Source organism: Pogoniulus pusillus, chromosome 18 (genome assembly GCF_015220805.1).
Source record: "Pogoniulus pusillus isolate bPogPus1 chromosome 18, bPogPus1.pri, whole genome shotgun sequence".
Lineage (NCBI taxonomy): Eukaryota > Metazoa > Chordata > Aves > Piciformes > Lybiidae > Pogoniulus > Pogoniulus pusillus.
In genome coordinates, this window is record NC_087281.1 from 10,247,094 (window position 1) to 10,264,810 (window position 17,717).

Below are 17,717 nucleotides of genomic sequence, written 5' to 3' on the forward strand. Positions count from 1 at the left end.
TTCCATCTTGGAGCATTAAGCATTAACTCCATTCTTTATTTTCATTTCATTTGCTGAAAATCACCAAAACTGTTTCAAGTGCTTTGCAAGCTCAATGGCTCCACTAAATTGGGTTCTAATTGTCCAGGGGAATCAAAGAATTCTCAGAGAGAGTGAAAGAAGTATGAAGTGGTGGCTAGAAAACAACACTGTCACAAAAGGTTGATTTCCCTATAAATTCACAATATGCACTTTAAATCTAATTATAAGAACCTTTTTAAACCAATGAATAGAGTTATGCTTAGTTTGAATGAAGAGCTAATCCAGAAAAGGCAGCCAAAACAAGTAAGTGAGGCCAGAAATCATCATCTTAACAATGAAATGCTATGTTGAGAGAAGAAAGAAAAAATACTGATATTTTTCAGTAAATGGACATTTTTGACACAAAATATATAGAAAACTCATAGTATGAGATAATGTCTACACAGAAATGCAGGTTGGCCTTTCTATATCACTGAATGAAACAGAACTTCCAACTTTACTCCACTGCAGTTTTCGCTCAGTAGCAGTGCTTGACACCTTCATCTAATTGCAAGTCCTGGAGTTTGTCACTTTTGTATGGGGAACTTTACCAGTGAACCCTTTCAGTGCAGTGCCCAGCTGTGACAGTAGCACACCAAACATGTGCCAGGCACATTAAATCTGGTCAGGAAGCTGTGCAGTTTTTGCTGTGTGGTTGCAGGGGCAGAGGATAGCAGTGCATTATGAACAGGACATGTAGCAAGAGTTGCACCTTCTCATACGTATTGTGTGGTTATCATTTTGTTTCAGTGAGAAATAGATGATGTCCATGTTTGACAGCTTCCTCATGGAGAAATTCTTAGATCAGAATGATCAGAGTTTAAATATGTTGTATTTGTCACTGTTCAGATTTTCAGACTGTTTTGTTCAAGACAAATGGAAACTCAAGGCATTAAACTGGTTAGAAGCACAAGGTTATGCACCTAACTTCTCATATCACCGTCCTCTTGTTCGCCTCTCTTTATCATAACAAAACCCACAGCATAGGCAGAGAACCCTTTGCCCCAATGATTGGCTCTCCTTTCATAAAGGTGTAGTAGTTTCTAAAGAGCTGAACCAACTGTAATGAGCACTCACTTTCACACAAACCTTATTCTAGATACACAGCAATTCAGTACAAATACTGTAAAAGAAACAGACTGAGAAGCAGGATGCTTCAGGCCTGTCCTTCTGTTTATGTTTTATTTACATGCCTTGAGAATCTGCATCAGTATTGGAAGTCATTCCTAGAAGGTCTTATTTCAGAAGATACAAACTGTGTGTTATCAAAATACATGTGCATGCCATTAGTTTTTAAAGCCTGTTACTCGTTATATTCACACATGTAAAAGGGTTACAACGGAGCAGTCCTGAGCTGCAGCACATTCACTGGAAGGTTCTCATGATAAAAAGGGTTTTGAATGCAAGTATTTTTTGCAAGTGTACCAACATATGTAACCTTCAAGCAGAGGGAGAGACTTTATACTCCCAGACTGTGCCTCATTAGATGTAAGGGACATCAAATTAAACAAAAGAAGTGGGAAACTTTCCCCTCCAGGCACCCAGACACTGAGTGAAGCAATATCTGAAAAGCCTGCCAGCGTATGCAAGGCATAATTTAACCTGCTATGGAAGCACACAGATATTTAACAAACAGGAAGCTGATTCACAGGATTTTAAACTGAAACAGTACCTATCTTTCCTGGGAATATGAAATGGATCAAATGGGAAGGAGGAATAGAATAACCAATTTGGAGGTACAAACATTTAACAACTGGAGTAGGCCAGCCTTAGTGTTGGAAGGTGTCCAGAGAAGAGCAACAAGGCTGGTGAAAGGCCTGGAACACAAACCCTATGAGGAGAGGCTGAGGGAGCTGGAGGTGTGCAGCCTGGAGAAGAGGAGGCTCAGGGTGGACCTCATTGCTGTCTACAACTACCTGAAGGGAAGTTGTGGCCAGGTGGAGTTGGTCTCTTCTCCCAGGCAACCAGCAACAGAACAAGGGGACACAGTCTCAAGTTGTGCTGGGGGAGGTCTAGGCTGGATGTTAGGAGGAAGTTGTTGGCAGAGAGAGTGATTGGCATTGGAATGGGCTGCCCAGGGAGGTGGTGGAGTCACCATCCCTGGAGGTGTTCAAGAAAAGTCTGGATGAGGCACTTAGTGCCATGGTCTGGTTGACTGGCTAGGGCTGGGTGCTAGGTTGGACTGGATGATCTTGGAGGTCTCTTCCAACCTGGTTGATTCTATGATTCTAATTTTTGGAAAGCCTTTCTCTCATTCTATATATGTACCTCCAAACCACCATAACAAAACAAGCAGCAAGGTAAGCAAAATCACAGCTCTGCAGGTTGACTGGCAACCACTCTGTGTTTACAGTTCAGGCAATGATTCTCAATCAGAAGAAGCTGCTGTAAAACTGTTGTCCCCTATGGCCACACGTGGGTATGGCTCTAGCATGAATGAGTGAGCAGCACTGCAGCTATATATATCAGATGTGCTTCATTCACAGGCTGACTGCTAAAGCACAGCAGTTACCTCTGTGTAAAACACCAGGAGACAGATTTCACAGGAACTGCAGGGAGGTCAACACTACAGCTTCCCCCCTGTGCTAAGTCCTTTACCTTGGAGATCCATCTTGTGCACCTTATCAGGGTTTGCTGCCACTAAGACTTAATCATAACATAACCACTGCATATAAACTATACTAAGTTAAAATACATGTATTTTTTGAAGAGAGAAGTATGGCAAGGAAGGAGTGCCAACTCCTGAGTTTCTACACTTTGTTTTTCCCTTATAGTAGGTTTCTTCCAGGGTTTCACTACATGGAAAACAATTTTGTATTCCATCTTGGGGTGAGGATAAAAAATGAGACTAGAAAGTAATGGACTGATCATAGCAAAGCATGTTGCAAAGCATGTTGCAAATTACAGGATCCACTCTCCAGCACAGCTTTTATATATGTGCCTCTCTGGATTCACATTATATTGACAAGACTCCTTTGGCATCCTCAATTGCTCTAAGGTCACAATTGTCAATGTCTCTCCCTTTACATCCTGGAACACATCCAAGTTTAGTCCATTTTTGGTTGTGTGCTCCTGAAATTGTGTTTTAACCATTGATACAGCAGATTCCAGTAGTGAGGGTAAATGCATCTGTGAGAAGCTAAACCAGCTGCTGCTGCATACATGTGCCTTTTTGTCTTCCTGACCACTACTGCTTTAGAACAACTACTCTGCACTGGTGAGACCCTACCTGGGGTACTGTGTCCAGTTCTGGAGCCTCTATTACAAGAGGGATATGGATATGCTGGAAGGTGTCCAGAGAAGGGCCACGAGGATGATCAGAGGAGGAGAGGCTGAGGGAGTTGGGGCTGTTCAGTCTGGAGAGGAAAAGGCTCCCAGGTGACTTTATTGTGGCCTTTCAGTATCTACAGAGGGCCTACAAGAAAGCTGGGAAGGGACTTTCCAGGATGTCAGGTAGTGATAGGACTGGGAGGAATGGAAGAAAGCCAGAAATGGGTAGATTCAGACTGGATGTTAGGAAGAAGCTCTTCACCAGGAGGGTGGTGAGACTCTGGAATGAGTTGCCTAGGGAGGTGATGGAAGCCCCATCCTTGGAGATGTTTAATGCCAGGCTGGATGAGGCTCTAGACAACCTTATCTAGTGTTAAGTGTCCCTGCTCATGGCAGGGGGGTTGGAACTAGATGATCCTTGTGGTCCCTTCCAACCCTGACTGATTCTATGATACTGGGTTTCTGTGAAAGGGCTGGCTGCACCCAGAAAACGCAGTCAACTTGCAAAGAAGAGAAAAAGTGATGCAGGAGAGTTGGCAAGTCTAGGGCACACATGCCTAGAATTCCATCTCACAAATCACTGGAAAATGACCCAAGTAGAGAGAGTTGAGCACTTGAGATATCTGACCAGATCTAGTTTGAAAAAGTGAAAGAATCCCATTGCTTTCTATTCCTTAAGATATCACAAAGGCAAGGAATAAATTAAGGAGACTGATGCCAGAGCCACAAAAATGATTAAGGAGGTTGAAAAACTTCCTTATGAGGAGAGCCTTATGGAGCTGGGGCTGTTTAGCTTGGAGAGGAGGAGACTAAGGGGTGACCTCATTCATGCTTATAAGTATGTAAGGGGTGAGTGCCAGGAGGATGGAGCCAGGCTCTGCTCAGTGGTGCCCAGTGACAGGACAAGGGGTGGAAGATTTTTTCCTCTGTGAGGGTGACAGAGCACTGGAACCAGCTGCCCAGGGAGGTTGTGGAGTCTCCCTCTCTGAAGACATTCAGGAACCATCTGGATGCATTGCAGTGTGATCTGCTCTAAGTGATCCTGCTCTGGTAGGTAGGCTGGACCAGATGATCTTTCAAGGTCCCTTCCAGCCCCTGACATTCTGTGATTCTATGGATAGGTGAATGATGTAATGAAGTATTTCAAGACTTCTGTCTCTGCCAAGCATCCTGAATAATTACTGACCAATTGACATTCCAACGTTTTACTCTGTGTGCAGTCACCTATCCCACTTGATTACACTAAGTAGTACATTATAGGAATTACCCTGAATGTGTTATGAAATGATAAATATATAGCACTCCTCTGCTGAGGAGGCATGGACATGTGCAGTGCACTGTGATACTGGACACAACACGAAAGGTAGTAGTATCTAACTGTATGAAAGATAATAGCAGGTACAGCGGAAGCATCATTTCAAGGCTCAGTTACACATTAGAATGGTTTGCACTATAGGCTGTAGACTAGGAATGCTACAGAGTTTTTGGCAAGACTGCCTTCTTCAAAGCATTTTGGGAAACTTATGCTCTTCAATGATGATCATTAGTTCATATAATAAATAAAGTTTCCCATTTGAAATGGATGCATATGACAGGCTTTCATAGAAAGAAATGGTGCAGCAGGTCTCATTTTATACAAGTGGAGAAGGCTACACAGCAAGGGTTTAACTCCAGGGCTGCTGAACTGTTAGAGATTACATTTTGAAGTAGAATGCTTTTTAAGCCTTTGCAAAGACAGATGAAAATTAGGATCTAGGTGACTTTTTAGAAAGCAGGTTGAATGGAATTTTTAATTAAAGGGCATACTCATACCAACTGTAGACTGAATTGAAAAAGAAAAGGCATTGCACGATTATCTCTGAATGCCTGCTACTTCTGCATCTCAATATACTCCTCTCTACCTTTCTTCCAGACACCAGAACTGCTTTTCTTGGGACAGCTTTATGAACAGAGCACAATAAGACATAGCAGAGTAGTGACACTGGTTTTGTTCCTGGTTCTGCTACCGAGTTTCTTTGAACTTGAATAATTATCTCCTTGCTGTGCATCTAATTTTGTTCTCCCTCTGTCGCTAATTATCTATGATCTCTTGGTTGTCCTTTGCTTATATGTCTTTTTGCATAGTGAGAACTTTGTCTTTCTGGGAACCTGACCTGTCACTGCAGACCTGAGGGCACAAATCCAGTTTCTTCTTTTCCTTGTCAAATATAAACACAATCCTTCAGAGAGTCATGGGCACTCAACTCTTTGCCTCCTATGACTTTTAGTGAATTCTGTTGAGAGGACCAGCACAAAGTCTGTGCCTTCACAGAACAAAATCCCTTCTAACAGCACAGAAGTCTAACAACAGGAAAACAGCAGTTAATGAAGTGTTAGCATTCCTTACCATTTAAAAATGCCTTCCCTGTCCTGCTACTGAAGTGTCAGCATCAGCTGCTTCAGTCTACCTCTGCTGATTAATGCAGAAATGAAAGGAATTAAGTACAGCACTACTATGCTGAATTGTAAACCTCTATATAGACAATTTTTTGCTGTTCATTTTGGATCAACATCCTAGCGAGACACTGTAGCTGACTTTACACTTGCATAGTATACTACTAGTACAAAATGTCCTGCACAAGAAATAGCCCCAAAGCTCTTCTTATACTTCAGCTGTGAATGGGACTAGTCATTGATGGGTAACCCTTGATGAGTTTTCATTTTGCTGATAAATTCATCAGCACTGTCTGATAAGTTCATCAACACTGCCTCATAAAGAGCCAAATGCTGCTGCTTCTTAAATCACCTGCTGTTTTTCCACTGGCTTAACATCAGAAACAGGCTTAACACAAGAATGTTATTACCTGCATTAATACATATATATAAAATAATCTGGTTTAGTGCTTAAGAATGTACTGTAAGTAACCACAGTGAGATGATTTCACTTAAAGGTTTAGATTATTATTTTTTCAAATAGCACCCAAAAAAGTGTGATGGAATTTGTCTTATTCTGAGGAAGCCCGTAAGAAAAACAGGAACACTCTGGCTGCTTATCATTCCATCCCAGTGGGCACCACTTAACAATGTACATTTAATGGATGGTTAAATGAACCTAATTACTCAGTATGCTGTAAGACCAAGACTCAGCAAAACCAAACAAATACTGCTGGATTTCCAGTACAGAATCAAAAGAAGCACAAATAATGTGTAAATAATTTTTAAGTATTTGGGAACCTGCAATGCTGGGAAGTAGCTTTCAAACCTCTGTAATTCTAGTGGTGTGATAATCACAGCTAAAACCAGCTGCTGCAGGCACTTGTGCTGGTAAACCCCCAAAAAATAAAGACTAATTGAATGAGCAGATCCTGAGAAAAGAGAACCTTGTTCATCCAAACAAACAACACTGAAATCCCTTTTAAAATGCCAGCTCTCTAACTCTTGTTTTCTCTAAATTGTGATATAAGCTGTGCATCAGCTCCTTGAAAGCCATATATTTACACTAAGCAAATTTAGTGGTTGTACAAAGGGCCAAGCTAGCTGAAGCTTTGGAAACCAATGTCCTTTTCACTGCTAAGGGATGAGGCAGAAGTGTTAAGACTTGTCTGATCTGCCCAGCCACATGCTAGACCAGTTGGTACAAGCTGCAGAGCATGCAGTTATGGCACTGTTGTTCACAACTGTCCACTGCAAGCTCAGCTGAGAACTCAAAACTAATTGTTGTCCAAAATCCAGTGTCTCTCCATCAGCAGGGACCTGGCTAACACTTGAACCAGTGGCAGAAAAATGTAACTGTTAGGAACCAGCTGACGTCAAACATTCTAATTCGTGATACACCGAGGCAGGGGCAGTGTGCAAGAAGTGGAGTGCTGGACTTCAACCACTACATCTGTTAGTAATAAGAAGGCTATTCTGACAAACGCAGATGCTTCCCTGTTTCTAAACCTATGGCTTATGTTATACAAGTATTCATCACTCTCAGAGGAAAGCCCACTGCTTCCCTGAGACTGAAACACCTGTGCCAAGTGGGGAATACGTAATGTGCAAGGTTTAACAATGGTACATGACCATCTCAGGTCTCAAGATCACTTCCCAGTGTTTTGTCTAAGCAGTAACACCTCATGCAGACGCATGCAGTATAGCCCCTTGCGTGCCCATCTGCTAAATGCTCATTGCCATGCACTGATGACTGAATGGAAATATATTATGAAACTGAAGGGACACCTCAACGTTATTAGGCCTAAAAATGGACCTACCTTTGACATTTTCCCCATATGGAAGGCCTTACCTTAAAGAGGGACATTCACACTGAAGCAAACTTGAAAAGAGAGAACATTCATACAAAAAGAAATTTACTTGGCCTGTAATTTCCTATGTTCCTTTTGGTGCTACTGAACGATACTGCATTTTACAGGGCTTCTTCCCCACAGTGTTAAAGGCAATGTCATAATTCTGCATGTATGATGACACAATCCACTGTCACAAAAATTAGAGGCGTGCCAAAGAAAAAAAAACCCCACATGGATTCCCAACACCAGGTTAAAAAATCCCTCACTGGAAAGCAAAAAAAAAGATCTTTGCCTGTTGGCGGTCATGTATGAAAAGCAAATCTGAGATTACAGAACTTAGGTTTCAGGCTAATATGTTTGAAAGTTTTCTCTGGAAATGTGGTCCCTCTTTAAGGATTCCAGCCATATCTGACAGTCAGCAGCAATTTAAACACACCCCTCTCTAACTGAACACGTTTTCAGGAGCTGTTCCATGTGGCACCTACCCATGGGGCAGGAGGCGCCTTTGCCTGTTTGACTGTGCAGCTGCACACTCTGCAGGTGCTGGTTTGCATTTGCTACTTATGACCCAGTTTCCGAACACTGCAGGTGGGCATCTGGCTTGGCTTGGGTCACTGACAACAGGTTGCCAAAATTTTGCCAGTGTTTTACTTGTTTAAGGGAGGGGGAAAAGAAAATTCCCGTTGCTGACAGACTCCAGTTGTCACTCATAATCACTTACTAGGGCTAGAATTTCACATTTGGGGATGATTTCAGTTCAAACCTTTGCTGCAGTGCAAAACTGAAGTAGGACACATTGCTGGCATCCTTAAGTCAAGACTTAACAAGAGAGTTCAATTTCACAAGGAAAGTGCACACAGACGATATGGCTCAGATAATGACAACTAAGGGGGGGAGGGACTTCAGTAATGGTTTCTTATTATTTTAGAGTTACTGAGAGAGGTGCAAATTACTGTGTGAAATTTGAGACTGAGGATCAAGATGGTAGCTATTAACACTGAGGTCTGGTGTAACATAGAACATTCTTCCAAGGGAAGTGCTACATGTTCAGCTAATTTAAAAGCCAGGCTGATCTTGAACATTTAGCTTTTAACACTTCTCAGTCACATTTCTTTGCTGCCACTGAACTTTGCATTAAATTCCACCACAGAGTGGAAACTGAAGCATGAGAAGGTTAGTGGTGACCCCTGGAATGTATGATGGGTTCCAAGAAAATCTGATAGAGGAACTTATGCATCTTCAGTTCTCAGGTCTCTGATTTTAGCTACTAGAACAACTCTTTACTCTTGAGAAGCCAGAATTGAAGAAGGAACATCCAAATATTCAGAAAACATTCTCAGTGATGTAACAGTAGGAATGGACAAGGCTGCAAAACAATGGGAGTCACATTAGATGAATTAAATAGGACAGTGGCAGCTGCTGTTGCTCCATACTGCAGGATACAATGCTGCAATAGGCTATCTTGTTGATTTTGCTTCTATTGCTTGAAGAAAGTGAGCTTTTAAAATGCAGACCCAAGAAATCATGAGTGCAGAGAGGGAATTAAAATCATGTTTTGTCCTGTGATAGCGGAACCTTCACAGTAAATCACTGTAACGTGATTATTCTACTAACCTCATCTTCATACAGCTGCATTATGAATGGATTGTCACAGACACTGACAAAGCCATCAGAATTAACCTTTAGCTTAATTGCTAGGAAGAAATACATATGGAAAACATCTGTTTTACCAGGCTTTGTATCACCCTTTGGCTCAAAGTTCTTCAGCTTTTTCATGTTTCAGGCTACCAGAGTTGGGGCTCCTCAGCCTGGAGAAGAGAAGGCTTTGAGGAGACCTTGTAGTACCCTTCCAGTATCTGAAGGAGGCCTACAGGAAGGCTGGGGAGGGACTATTGACAAGGTCTTGTAATGACAGGATGAGGAGTAATGGGTTTAAACTGGCAGAGGGGAGATGTTAAGAAGAAGTTCTTTACAGTGAGGGTGGTGAGACACTGGCACAGGTTGCCCAGGGAGGTTGTGGCTGCTCCCTCCCTGGAGGTATTCATTGCCAGGTTGGATGAGGCCTTGAGTGACCTGTTCTAGTGGGAAGTGTCCCTGCCTATGGCAGTGGGATGGAACTGGCTGATCTTTGAGGTCACTTCCAACCTAAACCATTCTGTTGAGAGTGTCTTAGACAAAGCCTCAAATTTTCGCCTCATTGACATTTACAACAGAGTGGCTAAAGCCAACAAATCTGTCTGTTTACATGCATGTTTGAAGGGTTGTCAGAGAAAGCTCAACCCGAAAGGATAGGACTGTGAGACTATCCTCACCACACAATGTCTAGCAGCTCCTCACAGCACACTGAGCCAGTGTGACCAGCAATGCAAGAAAAGAGCAATTTTATCCTGATGGTCTAATTCTGAGAAACCAAGAAGACGTTTCTCAAAGGGATGGAACACCTCTCCTATGAGGAAAGGCTGAAAGTGCTGGGGTTGTTCAGCCTGGAGAAGAGGAGGAGTCTTTTTCCTCAGCATTTCAGTGGGCTTGTAAGAAATTTTTATTAGGGTCTGTTGCAGTGGGGTAAGAGGCAACGCTCATTGCTGGGCTGTTGGACTAGATGACCTTTAAAGGTCTCTTCCAACACAAACTGCTCTGTGAATCTATGTAATTGATGCTCATTGAGGCTACCACTGACTTCAGCTTTAGTCTGAAAATGAGAAAGCTATGAGGGGACACGTCATTGCTGTCTACAACTACCTTAAGGGACATTGTGGAGAGGCTGGAGCTGGTCTCTTCTTGCAGGTAACTGGAGACAGAAGAAGCAGGAATGGCCTCAAGTTGACACTGAGGAGGTTCAGATTGGACATTAGGATAATGTTTTTCACAGAGAGTGTGGTCAGGGACTAGAATAAGCTGCCCAGGGAGGTGGTGGAGTCAACCACTCTGGATGTGTTTGAGTGTTGTTTGGATGTAGTGCTTGGGGTTTAAGGTGAATCTTGTACAGTAGTGTTATAGGTTGGACTTGGTGATCTTCAGAGGCTATTCCAACCTGGATCCTTCTGTGATTCTGTAATTAACAAATGCTGTGACCAGGATATCATTCATGTTATTCTACTTGTGCACACATCTCTAAGCTTCACTGGCTGATGTTAGTGATATGCCAGCAGGCCACAAATATAGTCTGGAAAGCCTGCAGCTCGGCAGCTGTGCTTTCAGAAATGGTACAAAGAATTTGTTGCAGGAAATAAGATGCTGAGAAGATTGAGGAAAAAGTTCAATAGGACAAAATATACCTCTGCTTCACTTTTTCAAATACTGTTGTGTCAGTCAATAACAACTTGGGGTGGCAGAAAGTTCATCAATACACATGAATGATGAAGTGGCAATTTGTTCCCATCACTGTTTTTAATGCATATTTTACTATTTAGTATGGGGTAGAGAGAACCATCCCATCATTTCACTAAGCAAGTTCTACAACACTTACCATCATACCAATGAGTTTGGTAAGAAATTTAACTATTCCATGCTTGTTTTCATATCATAGAATCATAGAATTGTAGAATCAACCAGGTTGGAAGAGACCTCCAAGATCATCCAGTCCAACCTAGCACCCAGCCCTATCCAGTCAACTACACCATGGCACTAAGTGCCTCATCCAGGCTTTGATTGAACACCTCCAGGGACAGTGACTCCACCACCTCCCTGGGCAGCCCATTCCAATGCCAATCACTCTCTCTGGCAACAACTTCCTCCTAACATCCAGCCTATACTTCCCCCGGCACAACTTGAGACTGTGTCCCCTTGTTCTGTTGCTGGTTGCCTGGCAGAAGATTTGCATTGGGGCAAAAGTGCCTTGAAAATGGAAATAAGCAACATAGGAATAACATGCCTCAAAGGGATTGCTGACTGACAACCGTTGCTCTGGAGAAAAGACATCTGCCTGCACTAACACTGTACTTATTTCTGGCGTGTGCAATTATATGTCAATGTCTGCATCCAAAGCAGCAGGGAAGAATAACATCACTCAGAAAATTTCAAGACAATCCATGGAACTGTGAGAAGTGGGTTTTAAGAACAGCAGAAATTACCTTCAAGAGACAGCGTCAAGCTCACTGGAGTTAATATGTAGCAAAAATCCTCTCCATAGCTACTCAAAAGTTCACTTGATTTTGAAAGTACATGCTCCCAGAACTATTTTCTGTATTAGCTTTATGTCATATAAATTCTCAGCATAGGAAGCCACAGTGGGTATGTACACATAAAATCAACTTTGTCACTGAGAAGCCTCAATTCTGGACTTATGAAAGGAAGGGCTGGTAGGCAATATGCATTATAGGCCTAGCCCCAGTCATATTTTCTGTTCCAAGTCATGAAGCTGGAGAAGCAGCCCAAGATCTTTCTCAGCAAGTTTCAGGGCCAACACATCAATATGTTTCTATTGTCTCTACCTAACACAGCCTGGTGGGGCAGTCCTGTCACTGCTTAGCAGTTTAATCCTCAGCCACTTGAGTACTTCATGCTGGACATTCTTGGAAGCCTTTGGAAAACACAGGTTTTCATGGACCTCTTGGACTTCTGTAGTGTTAGGAAAGCAACTTCAGCTTCAAAACCATCAATAGGATAATCATACACATTCTAGAAGGCCATTAATGGTATACTTCTAGTATAATAAGGAATCTATTTGCATCTATCCACAGCCTCAGTGAGATTTAAAAAAAACCCAACAACAAAGCACCTCAAAAGTCTGGTTAATTAGTAGCCATGTGTAGTTTTTCTTCCAAACCCAGTTGAGAAATTCAAATTTAAGGCTGGCAGAGCTGAGGAGACATATCTGAACTATGGAGGTTCACAGGCCCTTACAGAACCATGTAATATAGCTCCTCAGAATCATAGAATCATAGAATCAACCAGGTTGGAAGAGACCTCCAAGATCATCCAGTCCAACCTAGCACCCAGCCCTAGCCAGTCAATGAGACCATGGCACTAAGTGCCTCATTCAGGCTTTGCTTGAACACCTCCAGGGACGGTGACTCCACCACCTCCCTGGGCAGAGAAAGGATAAAAGGTAACAGGAAAGGAAGCTGGCTGTGCTATCCAAGATCCAAGCAACTCACTTGTTTAGGGATCAGTGGAGCAGTGAGGCAGAAGTGAAGCAAGGTTTGTTTCCACACTAGCATCATCATGACCTCCCTTGGCAGATTATTCCATTTTTTTTTAATGGGACCTCAGTGTTTCACCACTTTGCCTTAATAACTTCACTTGTTGAGTATCAGCATATTATACAGCACAGAGCTCTTTTGACAAGATCCTTTTTGCTCTGTCTACCTGTGTGGGTTTGGTTTTTTTAAAACTTATTTTTGTTTGGTTATATTTTTGTTGGGTTGGTTGGTTTGTCTTGAATTTGGGTATGATCTAGTATTCACAAAATTTCCCCCCCTTAGTCATCTTTATGGCTGGTCAGAAAATAGATGAATCCTTGTGTAAATATAAGCATTCTTGCATGAGCAAAGTTTCATAAGTGCGTGCAAAACTCAGTTTGAAGGCACAAATGACTACATATACATTATATGTTTCTTTCCCTACACATGTATATATACAAACACATGTCACATGCAAGAATGTCTATTTTCTGACTAATAATCTGGCCTCTCTTCTCACAGCTATTTTCACAGATCTAGGCTCTCCTGCACATAAGATTAAAAATAGTTTTAAATTCTCTTTGAATATTACAAGGAATTTTACAATAACCAACAGAGCTGTATCAAAACTGAAAGATGTTAAACCCAGAAAATATTCCAAATGCAGGCACTTTAATGTTTTCTTTTCCACAGTCATTCCATAGCTATGGAGCAGTTATACTTGTTAATCTGAGTCAATGAATCTCAATGCTACATCCACAATTTAATTTACAGAGGAGCTCTCTATCTAGATTTAAAGTAGACTTCATTTTATTAGTGTTCACCTTTTTGCTTCTTTTCTGTTTTTCAAAGTGCAAACTATGTCTTTTAGCATGATAAGTATCCAAAATCACCTTTTCAGCATTTGAAATTTATTGCCCTGGATTCCTTTACCATTACTGAGGTTGCATAGATAAATTTGTGTGATCTTCTTCTGTAACTCTGATGAATATCACACCTTACTTTCCAACTAAGGAACTGTTCAGTTTTAAGAGAAGAAGTAAAAATTCCAGTATGACCTTGCTCAAAGACTTCCACACACCAATAAAATCCAAACAATTGCAGAATTTATAGAGCTGGTACAAAACAGCTGAGGAATCATAAACACAATGTAAATATATAAGGTATATCCTTTCTAAGAAGGGTTATCTATAAAAGCTGGCAGGACCAGGTCACTAGGGAAGATAGACAATGCAGACTGAGGGCATGAAAATAATAAGGATGCTTGTAACAGACTACATATTAGCTAAGTTCACCACTGTAAGAAAAAAAAGAGTGCAGGAAAACCCAAGCATACAGAGCTACTACAATGTGGGAGTCAACTGTTGTAAGATAAAGAAAGTTGATATATACAATGTGGAAAAGAAATAGCATGATAATACAGCAATTATTAGAGGAGCCTGAAGAAAACAATGAGAAAAGGGGTAAATAAAGATGTATAAAACCACCTCAACAATTATTAAAGTGCAAGCAGCTGTCTTGAAAACTTTACAAAGGGCTGCCCTGAAATAATCTGAAATCTCTAGTGAAACTCTAATATCCAATGAAACACCATCAGAAAAGGAGCAAAACAACAGGAATTATAAAACAGAAATGGCTTTTGCAATGTAAGAGCAGTGATAATTACCAGGAACAGAAAGAAGATGCACTGAAATGGTAGCAGGTATTTACATCAGCAATGAATTAAAAGATATGACAGAATAAATAGAATAAATTACTCTTAAGAAGGACTGCCACAGCGGGATTACTCACAAAAATTATCAAGGTAAAAATACCTCCTGCCAAAGGGATCATGCATCTCAAGTGTGAAAGGAAAGCAGCCAATAAGCAGGCTAGGAGGGAGGAACCTGGGACTTACTAGCTGCAGCCATAAAGTGAAATGTATTTTGGAACTGCACATCCTGATGTGATAACTGTTACCAAAGAGCTGACGAGTACTCAGTAAAGCCACAAAAATTACTGGAAGGCCAAATAATTGTAAGAGCAGTAAAAGAAGTACATACAACTCAGATAAACACTAATTAGAGCTGTCTGCAATTATTGGAGGGCTGTGGAAACTGACTGGAGAGCAAGTAATTATAGCAAGTATTTATAGCATAAAATAGGCTTCAGATAGACAGTAACAGGGTTGGTCTGGCTTTTACCCTTGCTGTGACAGTGCAGAGACTCGTTAAGTCAGCTCAGGTGCTAGGGGCAACTTGTCCACACCTCCAGAGCAGAGCTGGGTAACAGGATAAGTGAGCTGGCTTGTCCACAGCTGGCTGCACCTTTCCCAGGAGAGGAGCTGGATGAGGCATCCCTGTCTGTAGCTAGCACATTACCAGGTTTCCACTCTCCAAGAAATGGATTAAGAAAAACTTCCCCAAGCAGTAACACTGTATCTTACAAAGGTCACAAGGGCTAAATTTCACTTACAGCTGACAACCCCTTTGGACTCTTTCTACATAGCTACAGAGCAACAAATAGGCTTCTCTCTCCAAGAGTGGACTCAGAGTTCTTGATGGGCAGCCCTTCTTTCACTACCTATGCAAGGCATTTGGGGAAGTGCATCTCACTGCACTAAAGGTAAATGCATCAAATGCAACACACAGCATTTTTGCAATGACAGAGGGGATTATTCCACCTCTAAGTTTAAGTTAGGTTTAGTGTTGAGCCCAAAGCTTTGTTCCCTTTAGTTCATTTTTATTTACTACTTTTGTAAACTATCTCAAGAAGAATCAATCAAATACCTTGATCATATTTACAGGTAAATCAAATGCTATAATTGAAAATGTGTGAAGCCCAAAGATGCAAACCAATCTTAATGGATTAATCAAAGATTATTCTCTTGCATTGTTCAAGCACAAAATTAACCATACACATTCTCAGCTGAAAAGCTGACATTTGGTGAACTGTAAGTACTTTTATCCAGAGGAAGACAAGTCAAGCATTTTTGCTTGGCTTTGGTACTTTCTGCAAGTAGGGCTGGCTATTTACATATTTTTCTTCCTACAAAATAGAACAACTTGATTATTATCTAGTAAAATTTTACATCAATTTAGCTAATCATGATTTCTTTCTCCCATTTTTTTTTGGTTTTGTTTTTTCTTCCCTCCCAAGTATCTTCAGTTAAAATATTAACCAGAAACCCTTTCTTCTGTCTTTCACTACAAAACCCAGTGGCCACCAGCCACACAGGACTATAGCAGAGCTCACACAGAAAGCAAGACAGTATATACCCAATTGAAACAATCTCTTCTGATCACAGTGTCTTTAGGAACACAGGAAAACAATTGAGACAGGGCTGTGAACCCTTTTGTGGCTTATGCTGAACATGAACATCTTCCTGTGCATCAAACCTATTCCTGACACTTACCTTCACAGAAACAACGACAAGACAAACTTCTCAGTGCAGTTTTCATGCTAGTATTTCAGCCCCCAAATCAAGCAATCTCATCTCTCAGAAGAGCCAACAATTTAGGATAGTGAAATCAAGCTTTCTCTAAACGTTAGGCAAACTGCTACTTACAATCCGAGGTTTGAAGGGTGGCTTGATTTTCCTTTGCTCCAGAAGAACCCAGTCGATCTCCTTGAAAAATGGATGCTGCTTAATTGCATCTTCGCCGTTCTGCGACGCTACACAGCCAAGTCTTTTATTTGGGTTTTTGGTCATGAACTACAGGGGAAAGGAGGGAGAGGTAAAAAAAAGAAGTTAAAATATGGATGGCAACAACTGGAAACCATTTGCAGTTCAGTTATGTCTTGTAATTCCTAAAGCCCAGCTTTTAGAGACCGCTCCTTTTTAGGTTATTTTTTACGTGCCAGCAAGAAGGATGCCCCTCTGAATTTCAGAGGTTACAGTCAAACTAGAAGATTCTGTGCTAGTTTGAAGCAGGGTAGAATGTTTTGTTGAGAAGAACTAGATCATAGGCTGTGAAAGGAAAACAATGGTGATGTCTACTCCCCTCAGAGTCTTGCTGAAGGAGAAATGAAAACATTAGATAACACTCTTGCCATTCTTCAGTCACTCTGCCTTGGGCTTCTGACTGAGCTGTATCTCCCTAACCTCACCTTCCACTCACCTTTGCTTCTTAACCTCTTGGCTGAACCTCTATTCTTCTTTAGGACTGGTGTAAGGTTGAGAGAGGCAGGGGGGAAGGTGCAGGGGTGGTTGGGAGTCCCTCCTGGGGACTCAGGTTTCTGGGAGGGGAGTTGTGTTTCTGTATTACCTTTTACCTTGTATATTTCTAAAGTGTGGGGGGCAGGGAACATCCAAACCATCACAATTCAGAGGCTCAGAAGTGGAAGTTTCCTGCAGGAAGCTCTTTCAACTGACTGCTGAGATCCTCTAATTTCACCTGTCTGGGAGTGCTACCGGAATAGATTCTCTGTCAGCATTTCTAGTTCCAGCTTTGATCAAAAATAATAAAGGAAAGAAGGAAAATACTAAGCTCTCTAGAAACACCTTCAAATAGATGGTCAGGATAGTTCCTGTTTTATCTTATTTGCTCTACCTTAACTTTTAATAGTGGGATAGAGACTACGCATTCTGCTTACTGTTGCTTGTTTTCTTTAGGTATATAGGTTGCATAATTATACACTACTGAAACAGATGTATGGAGAGCCCTAACCTCCTTAACTCTTTTCTAGGAATTTACTCTAATACAAGTAAGAACATCAGTTCCAGCTATGTGAATTAAGACTTTCCTGTTCATATCTCTCAAGAAATACATGGGGTGATGAGTAAAAGCAGAAAGCTTCCTTTGGGAAACTTCATTACATAACTTGCATCTCTTCTTTCATCATTCCTACCCTGGTAGCACTAGGAACTTAAACTGAATGGTCTCCTCTAGTGTGGCAATTTCTAGTTTTTAAACTCTTACTTTCTTTCCAGCAAATGGCTGTACAATTGGTACAAACCACTGATACCAAATGATGTTGGCTGATAACAGTTTTCCTGATTTTGCTCTGTCATTTCTTACAT

General features: G+C 41.4%; 1 protein-coding gene across 3 annotated transcripts in view; it reads right to left on the reverse strand.

The window, feature by feature from the left end:
* The window catches only part of PRKCE (protein kinase C epsilon), a 308,568-nt gene that overhangs the window by 9,173 nt on the left and 281,678 nt on the right, over positions 1 to 17,717 (reverse strand). For 2 of the 3 annotated variants that reach the window (XM_064158377.1, XM_064158380.1), the window contains exon 14: positions 16,263 to 16,409. In XM_064158377.1, the coding sequence (XP_064014447.1) occupies positions 16,263 to 16,409 (147 nt within the window). Of the gene's footprint in view, positions 1 to 7,594; positions 7,625 to 16,262; positions 16,410 to 17,717 lie in introns of all 3 variants that reach the window. The other variant, XM_064158379.1, reaches the window with a different exon arrangement.